Source organism: Nannospalax galili, unplaced genomic scaffold, assembly GCF_000622305.1.
Source record: "Nannospalax galili isolate Female #2095 unplaced genomic scaffold, S.galili_v1.0 scaffold388, whole genome shotgun sequence".
NCBI classification, from domain to species: domain Eukaryota; kingdom Metazoa; phylum Chordata; class Mammalia; order Rodentia; family Spalacidae; genus Nannospalax; species Nannospalax galili.
The window spans coordinates 3,316,749-3,333,504 of record NW_008360304.1 but is presented as its reverse complement, the minus strand read 5'-3'; the positions used below and the strand labels follow the sequence as shown (position 1 = coordinate 3,333,504).

The 16,756-nt window shown below is 37.1% G+C and overlaps 1 protein-coding gene across 1 annotated transcript in view; it reads left to right on the top strand.

The window, feature by feature from the left end:
- The window catches only part of Rb1 (RB transcriptional corepressor 1), a 162,304-nt gene that overhangs the window by 38,932 nt on the left and 106,616 nt on the right, over positions 1–16,756 (top strand). The window contains exons 4-6 of the mRNA XM_008824409.3: positions 6,340–6,378; positions 7,270–7,337; positions 12,479–12,589. Of these exons, the coding sequence (XP_008822631.2) occupies positions 6,340–6,378; positions 7,270–7,337; positions 12,479–12,589 (218 nt within the window). The remainder of the gene's footprint in view (positions 1–6,339; positions 6,379–7,269; positions 7,338–12,478; positions 12,590–16,756) is intronic.

The window sequence follows — 16,756 nt, the reverse complement described above, 5'->3', positions numbered from 1 at the left end:
TTGATATGGTCTCACGTGTCCTAGGCTGTCCTTGAACTCCTGATCCTCCTGTTTTCACCATGCCCCATTTTATGGGTGCTGGGATTGAACCTAGAGCTTCATATGTGTTAGGCAAGTGCTCTTACCAGCTAAACTACATCCCTAGACCTCTTCCTCTTTTTATTCTGAGACAGGCTGAATCACCCTGCCTCAGACTCCTGAGTACTGGGATTACAGGCATGTACCACCTTTCCTAGCTAAATCCTAGAGCTTTTGAAAGAATGCCTTTTCTTTTCTCTTTTTTTTCATTTTAATTGTTATATGATACTATTTGCTTCCCCCACCCACTTTTTTGAATAGAGTAGAATCTTTCGAACAAGAACAAATTATTTATCTTTTATTTTAGTTTTTGAGACATGGTCTCACTATACAACCCTGGCTTGATTTGGAACTGTCTGTAGATCTGGCTGGACTCAATATCACACAGATCCTATTTTACCTGTCTCTGCTTCCCAAGGGCTAAGATTAAAGATACTGGTGTACATCGTGAGTTCTAGTCCAACTGGGGCAATAGGGAAACTCTGCCTTAAAAAAGACAAAAGAGAAAGGACAAGTTTCATAAGAAGTGTGAACTGATTATAAAATACTTGGTATCATAAATGGGCTAAATGAAACATAAATCAAGAAAAAATTTCAGTACTAAAGATAATCATTTTAGAATGTTTTTTCCTTATGGTGTTGTTTTATGTTAAAGAGCTCATATTTTATATATATACGTTTGTTTAAAATTTAATAGTGAATTTAAAAATTCTTTTAAAAAATGTTTATAATCACTTCATTATCTTGGCACTTATCATAAGACTGTGACCCTATGTGGCACTTACCATAAGACTGTGAGGATTCTTTAGAGAATTTTTGTCACAATATTATTTAGATCTCTAAAAAATTGGAAATAAGCTATTCACAACTGAATTTAAAAATATTATAATACAGTCAAACAGTCAAACAACTAGTGAAATTATAAACTAGTTTTGATGAAGGAGAATAGTGTGAGGAAGTACTTGCAATGTTAAATAAAGCACAGTATACTTTGATTATAACTGTGTCAAAGAAAAAATGTAGATCACTGATTGGAAGACGTTTACCAAAACTGTAACAGAGACCTTCTGTCCTAAGGAGGTCATATTACCTCTGTAATAAACAAAATAAGCAAAGCCTTCTTTAAGCCAATTGAAAAGAAAATTCTAGTGGGGTGGAGAGAGATGACTCAGTGATTAAGAGTGCTTGTGCTCTAGAGGACTTAAGTTCAGTTCCCAGCACCCATGTCACAACCTCTTCTAATTCCAGCTCCAGAGGATCAGACACCCTCTTCTTGCCTCCTTGGACACCTGCACTGCGCTCATGTGCATATAGGCACACATAGATACACACACATATATACAGACAAATAAATAAATAATAGAATAAATATTTTAAAATAAAGAGAATTCTATACATATCAGTACTAAAAGAAATTCCAGGAGCATAAGGTTATTTCTAGAATTTGGGGGCTAGGAGTAACTTGTTATACAATACTTAGTTTTCTCTGTGCAATTTTTTGTTTGTTTTGTTTGTTTGTTTGTTTGTTTTGACACAGGGTCTCAGTTTTTAACCCTGGCTGGCATGGAACTCTATGTAGACCAGGATGGCCTCAAACTCATAGAAATCTGCTTCTGCCCCTATCCCACACCCAAGTATTGGGATTAAAGGTGTTATGCCATCATGCCTAGTCTTATAAATTTATTTATTTATTTTTTTAGTCTTTTTGAGACAGGGTCTCCCTGTAGCTCCAGCTGGCCTGGATCTCACTATGTAGACCAGGCTGGCCCTGAACTCACAGAGATCCACCTGCCTCTCCCTCTGGAGTACTGGGACTAAAGGCGTGCCCCACCACACCCAGCATAATTTTAATTTTTAAGAAAGAATGTTTTTATTTTTTATTTTTTTGTCTTTTTGAAATAGGGTCTCCCTGTAGCCCTAGTTGTACTGGAACTCACTCTGTAGACCAGGCTGGCCTCGAACTCAAAAAGATCCACCTGCCTCTGCCTCCTAAGTGGTGGGATTAAAGGTGTGCACCACCACACCCCGCTTATTTTTTATCCATATGAGTGTTTTGCCTGAATGTAAATGCTTATCTTGTGCAGTGCCTGTGGAGGTCAGGAGAGGGTGTCAGTTCCCCTGGAACTGGAGTTACAGATGGTTGTTAGCTGCCATGTAGGTGCTGGGAACCCAGGTCCTCTGAGCAGCCAGTGAGCCATCTCTCCAGCTACAATAATTTTAATTGGATTCCTCCAGGGGGGTTTACTCTGATGTCCTACATCAGTAGCTTGCTTTGATACTAGTTTCTATTTTACTTTTTCTCTTTATTCAGTATACTTTTCACTGATGAATTGCATCTGATCTCCTGGGGGTTAAGGGAGAAGTAGATAGAAAAAGATGTTAGAAAGTGAAATAATCTAGGAAGTAATTTTAGACTTTGCCTCCTACTTTGTTTAGGTAGTTTGTCATCTTCTTTTTCTCTAAAAAAAGAGCAGTGATCAATAAATAAACCATTAAAGTTCTCAGTTTTTCTCTTTATATTCATATTCATCTTAAGACTGTTAAAACAAACTTTTTGGTGTCCGTATTTGAGGTCTAAGTAGTTTGGAAGGATGGGGAAACAGAATTGTTCAGATTCCAGAAAATTGAGATGAGAAAGTAAGACAAGAAAGTTAAGGTTAAATATAGCAACTATTGCATGTTCAAATTCAAAAGCTTAAAAGTTATACGAACAATTTTGAAGTGCTCAGGATCATCCTATTCAGTTTGCTTTCACTAAAGTCCAGTAGAAACAACAGTGTTTCCAGGTGTAAGGTGAAATTCACTTCTGGGAGGCCTGCAAGTACTTGGCTCCCAAGCCCTCTGTGAGGTGGACTGTGACCTTCTGCCCCCAACGCTGTCCTTAAGACTAACCACAACCACAAAACTGACACAATGTATTCAGGTTTTCATACAGAGTTTATGATGTCCGAGAGGGTTACTTACAAAGGCATGTACCTGTGGGCTTTTTTCCCTACATCTCAGCTGAGCTTTTCAGATCAGTGGCTGCTAGAGCATCAGCCAAGATTGTGAACCTGGCATTGCCTCCCCAGCTTCCTCCGTGTCTGTCCTTAAACCATCTCCCCCATGCAACTGAAGCTGACCAATTGGATAGGAAGGGCGACTGTCTCCTTCTCTTTCTACGGAGTCTCTTAGGGTTCAGACACCCAGCTGTTGCTAGTTCTTTTGGAGGACACACCTGTCCAACACTAGGTTAGTTGATAAAAGATAAGACCACAGTTCCCAAAGAATATTCTTCAAAGGTAACCAGAATCTGGAGTTCATGATGACTGTTGCCACAAACACCAATGAGCAGAGACAGAGATTGAATCTTTAAAATGCATTTTATTTACTGAACTAGAAATCTGAGATCACTGATGAATGTCTTAGAGATCTGGCTTCCATGCTAGAAATGTCTTTGTGTGTCTCAAGATAGCAAACTTCATAGGGAATGGGAGCAGTGACTGTCAGTCATTCCAAACCATATCCTGTCCCTGTGACCTCTAGATCCATGTTGCGCTTCTCTCCTCGTTATCTCCTATGCGTTGCCCTCATTATCATCTTTCTCCCTCTCTGAAGCTGGGTTTGCATACTTCTGAGGCTGCTGAGGCACCACCTAGACTGGGGTTACTCGGAATAAACCATTAATGTGTATCCATGATTTGTCGTTTACAGTGTGAATGTGCAGATCCATTTTTGCATTATAAAGTACAAATGTGCCCTTATAACATCAAATATAAAAGTACCCATACCTGTCCCTCTTGTCCCCTTATCAAAAACAGTAGTCTGATGTGTTAAGTACCAAAAACAAGAAGCACTAGTAGAACTTATTCGAGAAGAGGATATAGTCACATAAATTTGGATTCTAATCTGATCTCTAATTTGTACCAGGTGATTCTGGATAAATGAGATATCTAACTTGTGTGCTTGTTTTCTAATGTCTAAATCAAATTAATAATAGTATCTACCTGTTAAATGTTTAATATATTAGATGATAGATTACATAGCTAATGCTTGAGTTCAGTCCTAATGTATACACAATAAACTTTTCATGAATATTAGCAAAAATTTGTTACATTTTGTTTGTTTTGTTTGTATATATATGTAGATGGATGTATGTGTACCACAGTGCATGTATGAGGGTCAGAGGACAACTTGTAGGTAGCATTTCTCTGCTTCCACCATGTAGATCCTGGGGATCAAACTCAGGTCGTCAGGCCCAGCAAGCAAGCCCCTTTACCTGCTGAGCGATCTCATAGACTTACATGATAGCTTTTAAAACAAGAAAAAACTTCTCAATTAGGAAAACACTGCATACTACATCCTCCCCTTAGACAGTCACAGTGTACCAAGGCAGCCCAAGGCTTTTAAAGGTTTTATAGAATAGATGTTAGATTTAGTTGAGTTCACATTTTTTTCTTAACTATGTATGTATGTATGCCTATATTCATTTGTCTTAGTTGCTGTCTGTTACTGTGTTCCCAACAGAAGCAGCTCTAGGGAGAAAAGGTATATTTTGGCTCACAGTTCCAGAGAGATGCAGTTTGTCATGGTGGGGAAGACATGGGACAGGCAGGGAAGGCACGGTAGCAGGAGCAGGAGGCAGGCTGGTCATGCTGCACCCACACTCAGGAAACAGAATGGGTGAACAGGAAGTGGGGCCAGGCTGTTCTCAAGCAAGGTTCCACCTCCTAAAGGTTCTCCATCCTTCCCAAACAGCACCATCAACTGGGAATCACATGTTCAAACATGTGATCCTACTGGAGATGTTTCTCATTCAAACCATAACAGCATTTATCATCAATTAAAATCTTACAAAAGAGTATTTTATGGGATGATTATAGTTTAAGAAACTTTATAATGTCATTTGTTCTGTTGCAAGTAAATCAAACCACAACAAGCATTAACTGTTTCATAAATCATGGATGCTGTGATCATCAAGAAACTAATAAATGAATGATGTATTTTATATATTTTTCTAAAAATAGGACCTTGGGAGATGGCTTAGCAGCTATGACCAGAATTTAGATACCCAGAACCCGTATAAATGTCAGCATGACAGCTTGCCTGTAATTCCAACCTTCCCTGTAAATTTAGCTTTGGAAGACAGAGAGGGAATCCCTGCATAAGCTGGTTAAGGAGCTCATCCATGAGCTCTGAGAGTGATTGAGAGACTCTACTTCAAAGAATAATAACCAATTGAGGAAGATTCTCAATATCAACTTCAGCCTCCACAGGCATAAGCACACATGTATACTTACATACATACACACACAAACACACACATACACCCCACAACACATGAAAAGGAAAAATAAATACAATAATGAATATAATGCTCTATTGTAGAGAATTGTATTTAAGAAGAAATTATGTGATGAGCAAAGTATTACATTATGTACATTAAATAGGTAAGAAGGATAATTGTAGTAGTGGTGATTTTGCCCAGGAAAAGGCTGTAGAAGAAGGAGATGTCTATATAGAGTTTAGAAATAGAAATTTATCAAGCAAAATGAGTGGGGACTAGAACTGAGCATGTTAAGCAGGGTGCTGAGCATGTGTGCAATGCCAGAGCAGTAGCAGGATCCACTTTGAAACTGCTAAAGACTAGGAGGTAGATGGGATCTGATAGGTAGTGAGCTGGGACTTTGCTCTGCAGGCAGTAGAAAGTCATTGAATGATTTTAAGTCAGGGAGTGGCCTAGTCTGATTTGGTCTTAAAAGACCACCCAGGCTTTTGTGAAAGGGGTTTATAATTTTTGTTGACTAGTCTTATGAGATAATTTAGTTTTTATGTTGCCAGCCTTGGATCACCAAGGTTTTCTTTTTCTGTCTAAGTAGTACCATTTTCTGAAGAGTATGAAGATTAATTGTGATACCAGACCCTGTTTATTAGAGGGTAAACTATATGACTATATATGACTATTGGTTAATAGTTACCTGCTGATCTAAGATTCTGACTAGATCACCAACTATAAAATAGATTTTGATCGAAGGTGAACATTCAGAATCTAGTCCTTTTGTAATTAGTTATTACCGTGATGTGAACTTTCATAAATTGGACAAATCTATTTTAACTTTGTTTCAGAATGCTGTTATACAAGTTTTTGCTTTTGAAAGTGTTTATTTCTTTAAAGTAAGATGAATAAAATGTGATAAAATTGCTCTGATGCATACTATGATACTATTTCAAAAGTAACTTTAAAAAGTTATCATGTTAATGAAATCATTTTTTTCCTTTTAGGACATGTGAACTTATATATTTAAGACAACCCAGCAGTGTGTAAGTAGTTCAAAGTGTGTTACTTTTCATTAAAAAAGAAACTGTTTTCTGGACTAATCTAAAAAATACTGATAACATTAGGGTTAGTTTGGGTGATGAAGCATGCCACTTTATAAATTAAGGTAATGGAGTCCTATATAAATTTTATATCTTAGAAAAATGCATGCCTAATATTACAAAGAAGAATTAACAAGGTAGAAATCAGTGCAGTATATCACAATTCTGAGAAATGCAGTTCATTGATTAAATATTTACTGAGGTTCTATCACAGGGATTTTATTAATAAGGATCAGCATAAATTATAATTTTATGTAAGAATAAATATGAAGATCTAAATTTAAAACTCTAAATTACCTTTCAAAGTGTGTGGTGCGTGATGTAGCAGTATGTCCAAGGAGAGCTCCAGTTTCTCTCTGGAAACTGCATGAGTGTCCTTGAGTTACTCTGCTCCATTGAGCAGTGATAGTGAAGATGCTTGATGTAAAGGGAAACTGTGCATTTATTAATGGATGTGAATCTATTAATTACAATGACCGAATATGTAAAAATTATCAAGGCAAAGTGTTGACAGTTGGAGTCACCCAAACATTGTTTTTTGCTTCCATCATTAATTTTAATTAGAAAATGAAGAGCAAACAAGCATTCATGTAACTGGAAACAAGTTAAATTATAGTGTACCCTGGGTTTTATATATTTTAAAATTAAAATAAATATCTTGGTAGATAAATGAATTGAAAAATTAAGTTCAGGTATAAATTATACATTCAAGTGGATTGCATTCTATTTTGTATTTAATTCAAGCTTATAACTTAATTTAAAACCGCTCCAAAGGCAAAGTCAGAAAAATTTTCAATGCCTAATTTTTTTAATTGCTTTGTATTTGTTTATTAGGATATCTACTGAAATAAATTGTATGTTGGTGCTAAAAATTTCTTGGATCACTTTTTTACTAGCAAAAGGTAAATTAACATGTTATTACATGCTAATGTTTCAGATGGTATGAATAAATTGTTCTTTTTTCACTAGTGTGAAAATTTTTATTCAATTAATATTCCCTCTCATCCCATTCTCTGTATGACTTATTAACTATTAACTGTCTTTTGTAGTTCTGGCACCAGAACTATCTTTGGCAATGTTTCATTTTGTATCTTTTCCTCCCTTTCTGCTTCTCCCCACCCTCCCTCCCTCCCTCTTTTCCTTCCTTCCTTCCTTCCTTTCTTTTTTGTGGCACTGAGGATGTAACTCAAGGCCTTATGAATTAAAAAATTTAAAAATTAATTGAGTTCAAATTTTACAGAAGAAATAAGAAATAGAAATATGTGTTTTGTCACTTTAAGTGGACTTTCTTAAAATATTTACCTAGTTAGAATCTTCTCGTTAATTTATTAACAAAGGAAAAAAATTACTGGTTACGTGATAATACCTATACCAAAGTTGAATAATTCAGGGTGAATGCTCATCTTTTTCCTCTTCTGATTTGGAAGAGTAGAGATTGCTGAGAAGGGTAAAATGGAAGTAAATAGCAACGAATGGTTGATAGAGACTCTGTGCTGATTGAAAACCATTTGAATCCCATCACAATCCTGTAACAGAAAAGAATTCTACAGCAGTGGACAGTATTAATATTCTTCCTTTCCCTACTTTCTGAGTAGAATATTTTGTTATCATTTCATTATCAAAGACTATAACATTTACATTCTGTCTATAATTATAGTATTCTGTTTTATATTTAAATGCAGTCTAATAATAACTCCTCTATTATTAAGAGCCTCTCTCTTTTCAAGTTCTTCATTTTGATACATTTTTTAGCTAGCTGGATTGTATTATGAAGGAATTTATAAAGATATACTCTTTTTGGTGTCAGAAGAAATAAGCCTTTTGGTGCCATGTTTCTGTGTTAGCTTTGTGGATGGCTTATGTCCACAGCCTTTATACTTAAAGGCCAACTTGACTCTGTATCTTAATCTTGTTGTGTTGTCCCTTTGGACAGTACTATCAGATAATGAATGTTGCTTAATTTCCTCCATCATTTACTTGCTGAACACTTGAAGAATTATTTTTTTAAAATTTGTCATATAATATCTTTATCAGGGTATCTCTTGATTATTCTGCATCTGCATTAAGTTAGTTTTCCTTGGAACACTGTGTTTCTTTTAAGTTTTTTATTTTATGTATTTTATGTGTGTGAGTATTTTGCTTGCATGTAGGTAGGTGCACCCCTGTCGTGCAGTTCCTGCGGAGGTCAGAAGAGGGTGTTGGATTCCCTGGAACTCAAGTTACAGTTGTCAGTTGTCATGTGAGTGCTGGGAATCGAACCCAGGTCCTCTGCAAGAGCAGTCAGTGCCCTCAACCACTGAGCCATCTCTCTAGCCCCTAAAAATTTTAATTAATTAATTTCTTAACCACTCAGCCATCTCTCCAGCCCCTCCACCTTATTATGTTTTTTATTGTTTGGTCTTTTCGAAACAGGGTCTCCCTGTAGCTCCAGCTGCCTGGAACTCACTCTGTAGATCAGGCTGACCTGGAACTCACAGAGGATCCGCCTGTCTCTGCCTCCCGAGTGCTGGGATTAAAGGCATGCACCACCATGCCCGGCTTTATTTTTTAATTTTTGCTTTTTTATGTGTACGAGTGTTTTGCCTGCATGTATGTAAGTATACCACCTGTGTCATGCTATGCCTGTAGAGGGCAGAAGAGGATGTTGGATCCCCTGGAACTGGAATTACAGAGCGTTGTTAGCCAACATGTGGGTAAACCTAAGGCTTCATGCATGTTAGACAAGTGCTCTGCCACTGAGTTACAGGCTCATCTTAATTTTTTTTCTTACATGTAGACTATTTTTTTTAAAAAAATATTTTATGTGTGTGCGTGTATTGCCTGCTTGTAGGTAAGTGCACCAGTGTTGTGCAATGCCCACAGAGGTCAGAAGAGGCTGTCGGATCCCTGGAACTGGAGTTATGGACAGTTGTTAGCTGCCATATGGGTGCTGGGATTCGAACCCAGGTCTTCTGCAAGAACAGCCAGTGTTCTTAACTGCTGGGCCATCTCTCCAGCCCCACATATAGACTATTTTTGTCTTAAATCGTTTGTCTGCTTTAAAACAAACTAATTTTTAACATGGTGTTTTTTTGTTTTTTTTTTGAAGCTTGTCTAATTCCTTGCTTTTATATAATTTGAGTTTAGTGAGTTCCTTTGTTTGTTCATTTGTTTTGAGGCAAGTTCTTTTTCTTAAATTTTATTTTTTAAAAAATTTTATGTGTATGCGTGTATTACCCGCATGTAGGTAAGTACACCCGTGTTGTGCAATGCCTGTGAAGGTCAAAAGAGGCTGTCAGATCCCCTGGGACTGGAGCTATGGACAGTTGTTAGCTGCCATGTGGGTGCTGGGATTCAAACCCAGGTCTTCTACAAGAACAACCAGCGTTCTTAACCGCTGAGCCATCTCTCCAGCCCTTTGGGGCAAGTTTTTGCTATGTAACCCAGGTTAGTTTTGAACTTGTGGTCTTCCTGCTCCTACCTCCCACACATTATAACCACCATGCTTGGTGAGTACATCATAATGTAGGAACTCAGGGCATTTCTGGGGGGATTCTCTTCCATATTAGGTTCTCTTATTTTTTTCTTGACTATTTTTAACTATATTTTTCTTTTATGTAATATATTTGCATAATTACTGTGCTTTTGCCCCTCATCTCTCTGGGACTTTATGTGGCTAGTGGGACTTGATGTTGTTTTCTCTAGTTTGTGTTCCCCAGGGAATTATAGTGTGCTGCAAACAGGTGTTGCAGTCAGAAGGTAAGGAGAAAATAGAGCATTCATCTGGTGGGCTCTTGGTGTTTCTGAGTTTCATTCGATTAACACTGTTCTTCCCTTTGCCCAGCCATCACAGTATACTACCATCTCTGTGTTTATCAACTAGTTGCTGTGGTTACTTTCATTTTAAGCCTCTGTAGCAATTTCTACTCCAAGGCAGAAGAAAAAGCTGAACATTCCCCCTGAATTATTCCCAGATTTGGTATTGCTACTACTAGCTGCTTAGCCAGTGTGTATTTTCCTTTCAAGTATTAAACATTGGAGCAGACAGACTCCTTTATCTGATTTCACTCTACTGTTTATACTTAGAAGTGTTTGATATTATTCTTCTGTATCATATTTCTTTTTAAAAAATTATTAACTTTTAAAGTTAGTATTCAAAATAATGGATTTCATGATGACATTTTCATACATATGTATTGCTATACTTTGTTATTTACTCCTTTATAGTTCTTCCCCCTCCCCCCCCCATTTCCCCTTTTCCCTGTGATATTTCTTAAAAACTTGTTTTGTTTTATTTTGTTTTTGAGATAGGGTCTCCCTGTAGCCCCGGCTTGCCTGGAACTCACTTTGTAGACCAGGCTGGCCTTGAACTCAGAGATCCACCTGCTTCTGCCTACTGAGTGTTGGAATTAAAGGCGTGTGCCACCACGTGAAGCAATAACTTCTGAGTACATTGCAAACATAATTTTGTACTATGCCTATGGATCTAGAAAATTTAACCTGGTGCAGGGCTACCAGTTTTCTGACATTTTCTGCAGTTCCAATATTTGTTGGGATTATCAGTAGTTTAGAAGATAGGCAGAAGATAGAAAGTCAATTAAACTTCTCATTTAAAAATAATAAAACTGTAGCAAATACACATTTGATACATTTGCTTGCAATTTACATCATATACAGGTCTAGTTGTTTTCTACAAGCCTATAGTTGTGTATTTATATTTTATATTAAAAGGCAGGATTTTGTTAAATAGAGATGACCTTATAATTATTTTATAAGTTTTAAAAATATATTTATTATTTTTATTTTATGTGTACGAGTGTATTGCTTGCATGTATGTGAGTGCACGTGTTTTGTGCAATGCCATGGAAGTCAGACGAGGGTGTTGGATTCCCTTGGAATTGGACTTAAGGACAGTTCGTAGCTGCCATGTGGGTGCTGGGAATCAAACCCGGGCCCCCTGCAAGAGCAGTGCTCTTAACTACTGAGCCGTCTCTCCAGCCCTAGTTTGTTATTTCTTAATGGTTTGGGTTATTCAAATATTTTGTAGAGGGTTAAAATTGAACATATATGAAATTTCATACATATTTAAAATTAAAGATTAGCTCAACATGGTTTTTGGAAGTAATGAGTTCTGTAACTCACACCAAAATAGGAAATCAATTTTACAATCTGGAATACAAAATATTTTTGGCTATAAGAATTAATTATGGGCCAAGTGTGGTGATGCACACCTTTAATCCCAGCACTAAGGAGGCAGAAGCAGGTGGATAACTTGTGAATTTAAGACCAGTCAGGCCTAGGGCTCTAATTCTCATTTTAAAGTTCTTTTGCCAAAAAAAGAAAAATCTTTATCATATCTCTAGTGATTAGCAAATAAATATATGGATGCACTGCTACCCACATTTTCCTCTGACTTAAAAGTACCAATCTCTGACTCTTTAAAATATGAATCTTGGGAGCTGGGTGTGGTGGCACACACCTTTAATCCCCATACTTGGGAGGCAGATGCAGGCGAATCTCTGTGAGTTCCAGGACAGCCTGGCCTACATAGTGAGTTCCAGGACAGCTGGGGCTACAGGGAGACCCTGTCTAAAAAAAAAAAAAAAAAAAAAAAGATTCTTGGGAGCTTGGCTCAGTGGTTAAGAGCTTGTACTGCTTTTGCATAGGACCTGAGTTCAGTTCCCAGTACCCATAGTAGGTGGCTCTCAACTACTTGTAACTCCAACCCTAAGGGATGGGATGTCCTCTTCTGGCCTACAGGTGCCTGCCTGCTTTCACATGCACATGTCCCGACATAGACATAATTTAAAATAAAATAAAATCTTAAAAAAATATGAATCTTGGGGCTGGCAAGATGACTCTGTGGGTAAAGATGCCTGCCATCAAGCCTGGCAACATGAATTCGATCACTGGGGCTTACATAGTTGAAGGAGAGAACTGACTCCTGCAAGTTGTCCTCTGACTTATACATGTACACTGTGGCAGACACAAATGTGTGCTTGCATACATGTACACATGCAAGTAAATATAATAGAAAAATTTTAAATGTGACTTTTTTTTTTAGGAGAAGTATTACAAATGGAAGATGATCTGGTGATTTCATTTCAGTTAATGTTGTGTGTACTTGACTATTTTATCAAGTTCTCACCTCCTGCACTGCTCAGAGAACCATACAGTAAGTACTTTAAGCAATGTAATGCACCTTCTCTTTTACCTTTAGTTATTTATTGAATGTGTTGTAGGTCTAGTATGACCTTAAAACTGAATTGAGAAGATGACAGAAAATTAGATAGGGACTCTGCTTTTTGTTGGTCAGCTTTCCTTTACTGTAACAAATACCTGAGGTGTTTAGCTTATAGAGAGATTTATTTTAACATAATTTTGGAGGTTCTAGTCCACAGTCATTTGGCCCCTTTGCTTTGGGCCTATGACAAGGGATCATATCACAGTAGAAGCCCAGAGTAGAGTAAAATTATTCACTTTGTTTTAGGGGAGTGAAATAGAATTAAGGAAATGGTTGGAGTCCCATTATCCTCCAAGGAATACGCCCCTAGTAACCCTAAGAACTCTTAAGACTCCATCTCCTAACATTTTTACCACCTCCTAATAACTTCATACTGGGAACTAAGACTTTATTTGACACATGGACCTAGACATTTCTAGATTCAAACTATTCCAGACTTCAAGTAGTATAAATTATAGAAGAAAAGATAAAACATGTTGAGCCAATAATTAAGAATGTAGTAGGTAATGGTCTGGATCAAAATAAAGCAAGTGTTATGGGAATTCTAGAGACGGGAAAGTTTTTACAAGGCCAGTGAGATGACTCAGCAATGAAAGTGCTTGCTGTGCATGCTTAACAACCTGAGTTCAGTCCCTGGAACATATGGTGGAAGGAGAAAAATGGACACCTGAAAGGTGTGCCTCCAATCTCTACACATATTCCCTGGCACCTAGGTGCCCAGGAATCCATGCATGTACATGCAAATAATAATCATAATAATGAAATACAAAATTAAAATAAAAACAAAAGTAAAGTTTTTTTTTCAGCTGTGGAAGGCCAAATAATACCATATAAAAAGATTAATATTTGAAGTGAGTGTTGAAGAGTATGTAAGGATAGGGAAAGGTATTTCTTTGAAGAAGTTGTAGGATATGTCCAGTAAAGAAGAGCAAGAAGTAAGGAAGATATGAATGAAGTTGCAAAGGAAAGGGTGGCCCATTCTACAGTGACAACTTAAAGTTTTTTTAAAAAAATTTTTCATTTATTATTTCTGTTTTATGTGTATGAGTATATTGCCTACAAGTATAGAGGTGTATCTGTGTCATGCAATGCCCATGTAGGTAAGAAGAGGGCATTATATCCCCAGAATTGGAGTTACAGACTGTTGTTAGCTGCCATATTATAGGTGCTGGGAATCCAACCTGGGTCCTCTGCAACACAGCCAGTGCTCTTAACTGCTGAGCCATCTCTCCAGTTTCTACAACTTAAAATTTTAACTAGTAATGGATGTTGTAATAGCTATGTAACTGAATTTTCATGTATATGAATCCTAATTGTCACTGTTTCAACGAGTGGTGAGATGGGAAGTGTATTCAAGTAAAAATAACTATTGTTAATATAGTTAAATAACATTAAGCAAAGATAAGTCGGTATTGCTTTTTAGACTAGAAATGATTCCTTTCATGGCTTCAAGAGCAGTCATTTGAAATAATTTTTTGTACTGTAGAAAACATAAACGTAATTAAGGATGGACAGATTTCTTGTTTCTGAAATGATGAAAGTGCTAATAAAAGTACTAAAAAAATAGAAAACAGATCATAACACAATGTCTAAAAGCATTGTTGAAGAGACTGAAACATTGAAGTTTAATTATAATGGAAAAATGAAGTCAGGAGTAGAATTTTAAGAATATGTTAAACAGTTGGGTGGAGGAAGCAGAAAACTTTAGTTCCTGTAAACTTCAAAGCAGGAAACATTAAAAAAATATAGAAAGTAGTAAATATATTTCTAAAATTTCTTAATCTTTTAAAGTTTTCTTCCCTTCATCTGCCTTTTTCTCACTTATTTTTATCAGTGTTGTAACTTTAAAAGTTTGTATACTAGGTTACTTTATTTAGCTTGAAATCTTTGTTCTTTTAGATAATTCAGATCTACACTTAATTCTTTAAATGCTTTGAAAAGAGAGACCAGGATGAGATACTGAATTTTTTGATTTATTTATTTTTATTGTATGTGTATGAGTGTTATGTCTGCATGTATGTAAGTGCACCCCTATCATGCAGTGCCCACGGAGGACAATGGAGGGCATTGGATCCCATGGAACTGGAGTTACAGATGGTTGGTTGTTAGTTGCCATGTGGGTGCTTAGATTCGAACCCAGGTCTTCTATAAGAGCAGACAGTGCTCTTAACCAGCCCCCAGGATGAGATAGTGAATTGACTGAGTGTAGTAAATCTTCCATCAGCTTTTCTGATGGAGAATTTCAGATGAGGCAGATGTAGTTATTCTCCATGTGCTTATCACCCAGCTTCAGAAGATAACTTATAGTCTCTAGCCTCATCTTCCATCAGTTCCCTAACTGTATTATTTTGAAGCACATCTTTGCATATGGCTTTATCCTGGTATGATTCATTCTATATCTGTAAAAGAAGGAGTAAAAAAAAAAAAAACCTGTAACAACAGTACCATGCTACCAGATAGCTCGTAACTCTTAAAAAAAACTTTCTACAGGGTGATTGAATCAGAATCTAAGTCAAATCTCTACTTTGTTGATATACTTCTCAAACTTTGTTCTCTAGGCTGTGAATAAAATGATAGAGCACAAGTCCCAAGGTTTAACTCATAGCACAAAAGCAAACTCTTCTATCTCTCTCTCTTTTCTTCATACTTATTTATTAAAAAGAGAAACAGGATGTGTGCTTAGCATGAACAAGACCCTAGGATCCATCCCAGTACCAAAATAGATAATCAGGTTGGTGTCCTATTTAGTTTACCACAATTTAATTTTGATTATTGTACCAATGGTATAGTTAAGCATGTTCTTCTGACTTCTCACTTTCTTGTAAGTTGATCTTTGAGTCTAAGAACAGTAAGTACTATTTGTGTGTGTGCATGGTGTGGTGACGTGAGTGTGTGTGTGTGTGTGTGTGTGTGTGTGTGTATGTGTGTGCGCACGTGCATGTGTGCTATAGTGGAGGTCAGAGGACAGCTTTGTGGAGTAGGTGTTTTCTCTGTGCCTGGACATGGGTTCCAGAGATCAAACTCAAATCATCAGGCTTGTGTGGTAAGGACTTTTACTTACTGACCCAGCTCTCCAGCTCCCTATACTTTTTTTTTGGTATTTTTGAGGGGATTTTTTGGTATTGAGTTCCAGCTGGCCTGGAACTCACTTTGTAGACCAGGCTGGTCTCGAACTCACAGAGATCCTCCTGCCTCTGCCTCCTGAGTGGTGGGATTAAAGGCGTGCACCACCATGCTTGGCCTCCTATACTATCTTTTAAATGAATTATAATTGGCTAAAACTTTAAAAAAAATTATTTTCTATTTTTATTTTATGTGTATGAGTGTATTGCCTGCATGTTTGTGAGTGCACCATGTCATGCAATGCAGTGGAGGTCAGAAGAGGACATCAGATTCCCTTGGTGCTGGAGTTAAGGATGATAGCCGCCACGTGGGTGCTGGAAATTGAACCCAGGTATTCTGCAAGAGTAGTCAGTGCTCTTAACCACTGAGCCATCTCTCCAGCCCCTAATTGGCTAAAACTTTAAAAATTGCTTTTATACTGTATTTAGACGTTGAACCTTTAAATACTTGCTTAGTAATTTTAAGGATTTAAGATAGATGCTTACACTTATTATGTGTGAGTGTGTGTATGTGGAAGCCAGAGGACAACTTACAGGAGTCGTCAGTTCATGCCTTCTACCATGTAGGTTTTAGGGATTGAACTCGGGTCCTCAGGCTTGGTGGCAACTGCCCTTACCTACTGAGCCATCTTGCCGGCTTAGAAAAAAAAATTTTTTATCATGTACTCTGAGTAGCATACACTTCTTACTAGTTTATCAACTTTTTCTGGCCTTCTCTGAATTTGTGGGATTATAGATATTTTAGCTCTTTTTTTGAGTATTTGGAGTAAAAGAAGAGTGTCAAAATCAGCATATAAGTTACAGCAGGTACTCAAGGGCAGGCCTTTGTTCAGTGTTAGAGCATTTGTGTAGCATGCACAGAGATCCTGGGTTTGATCACCAGCACTGCAAAATAAAAGGGGAGAGGCATACAGTGGATATTCATTAGGAAAGTAGAATTGTCATCTTAACAATGAAGACTAATAGGCAAAATTAG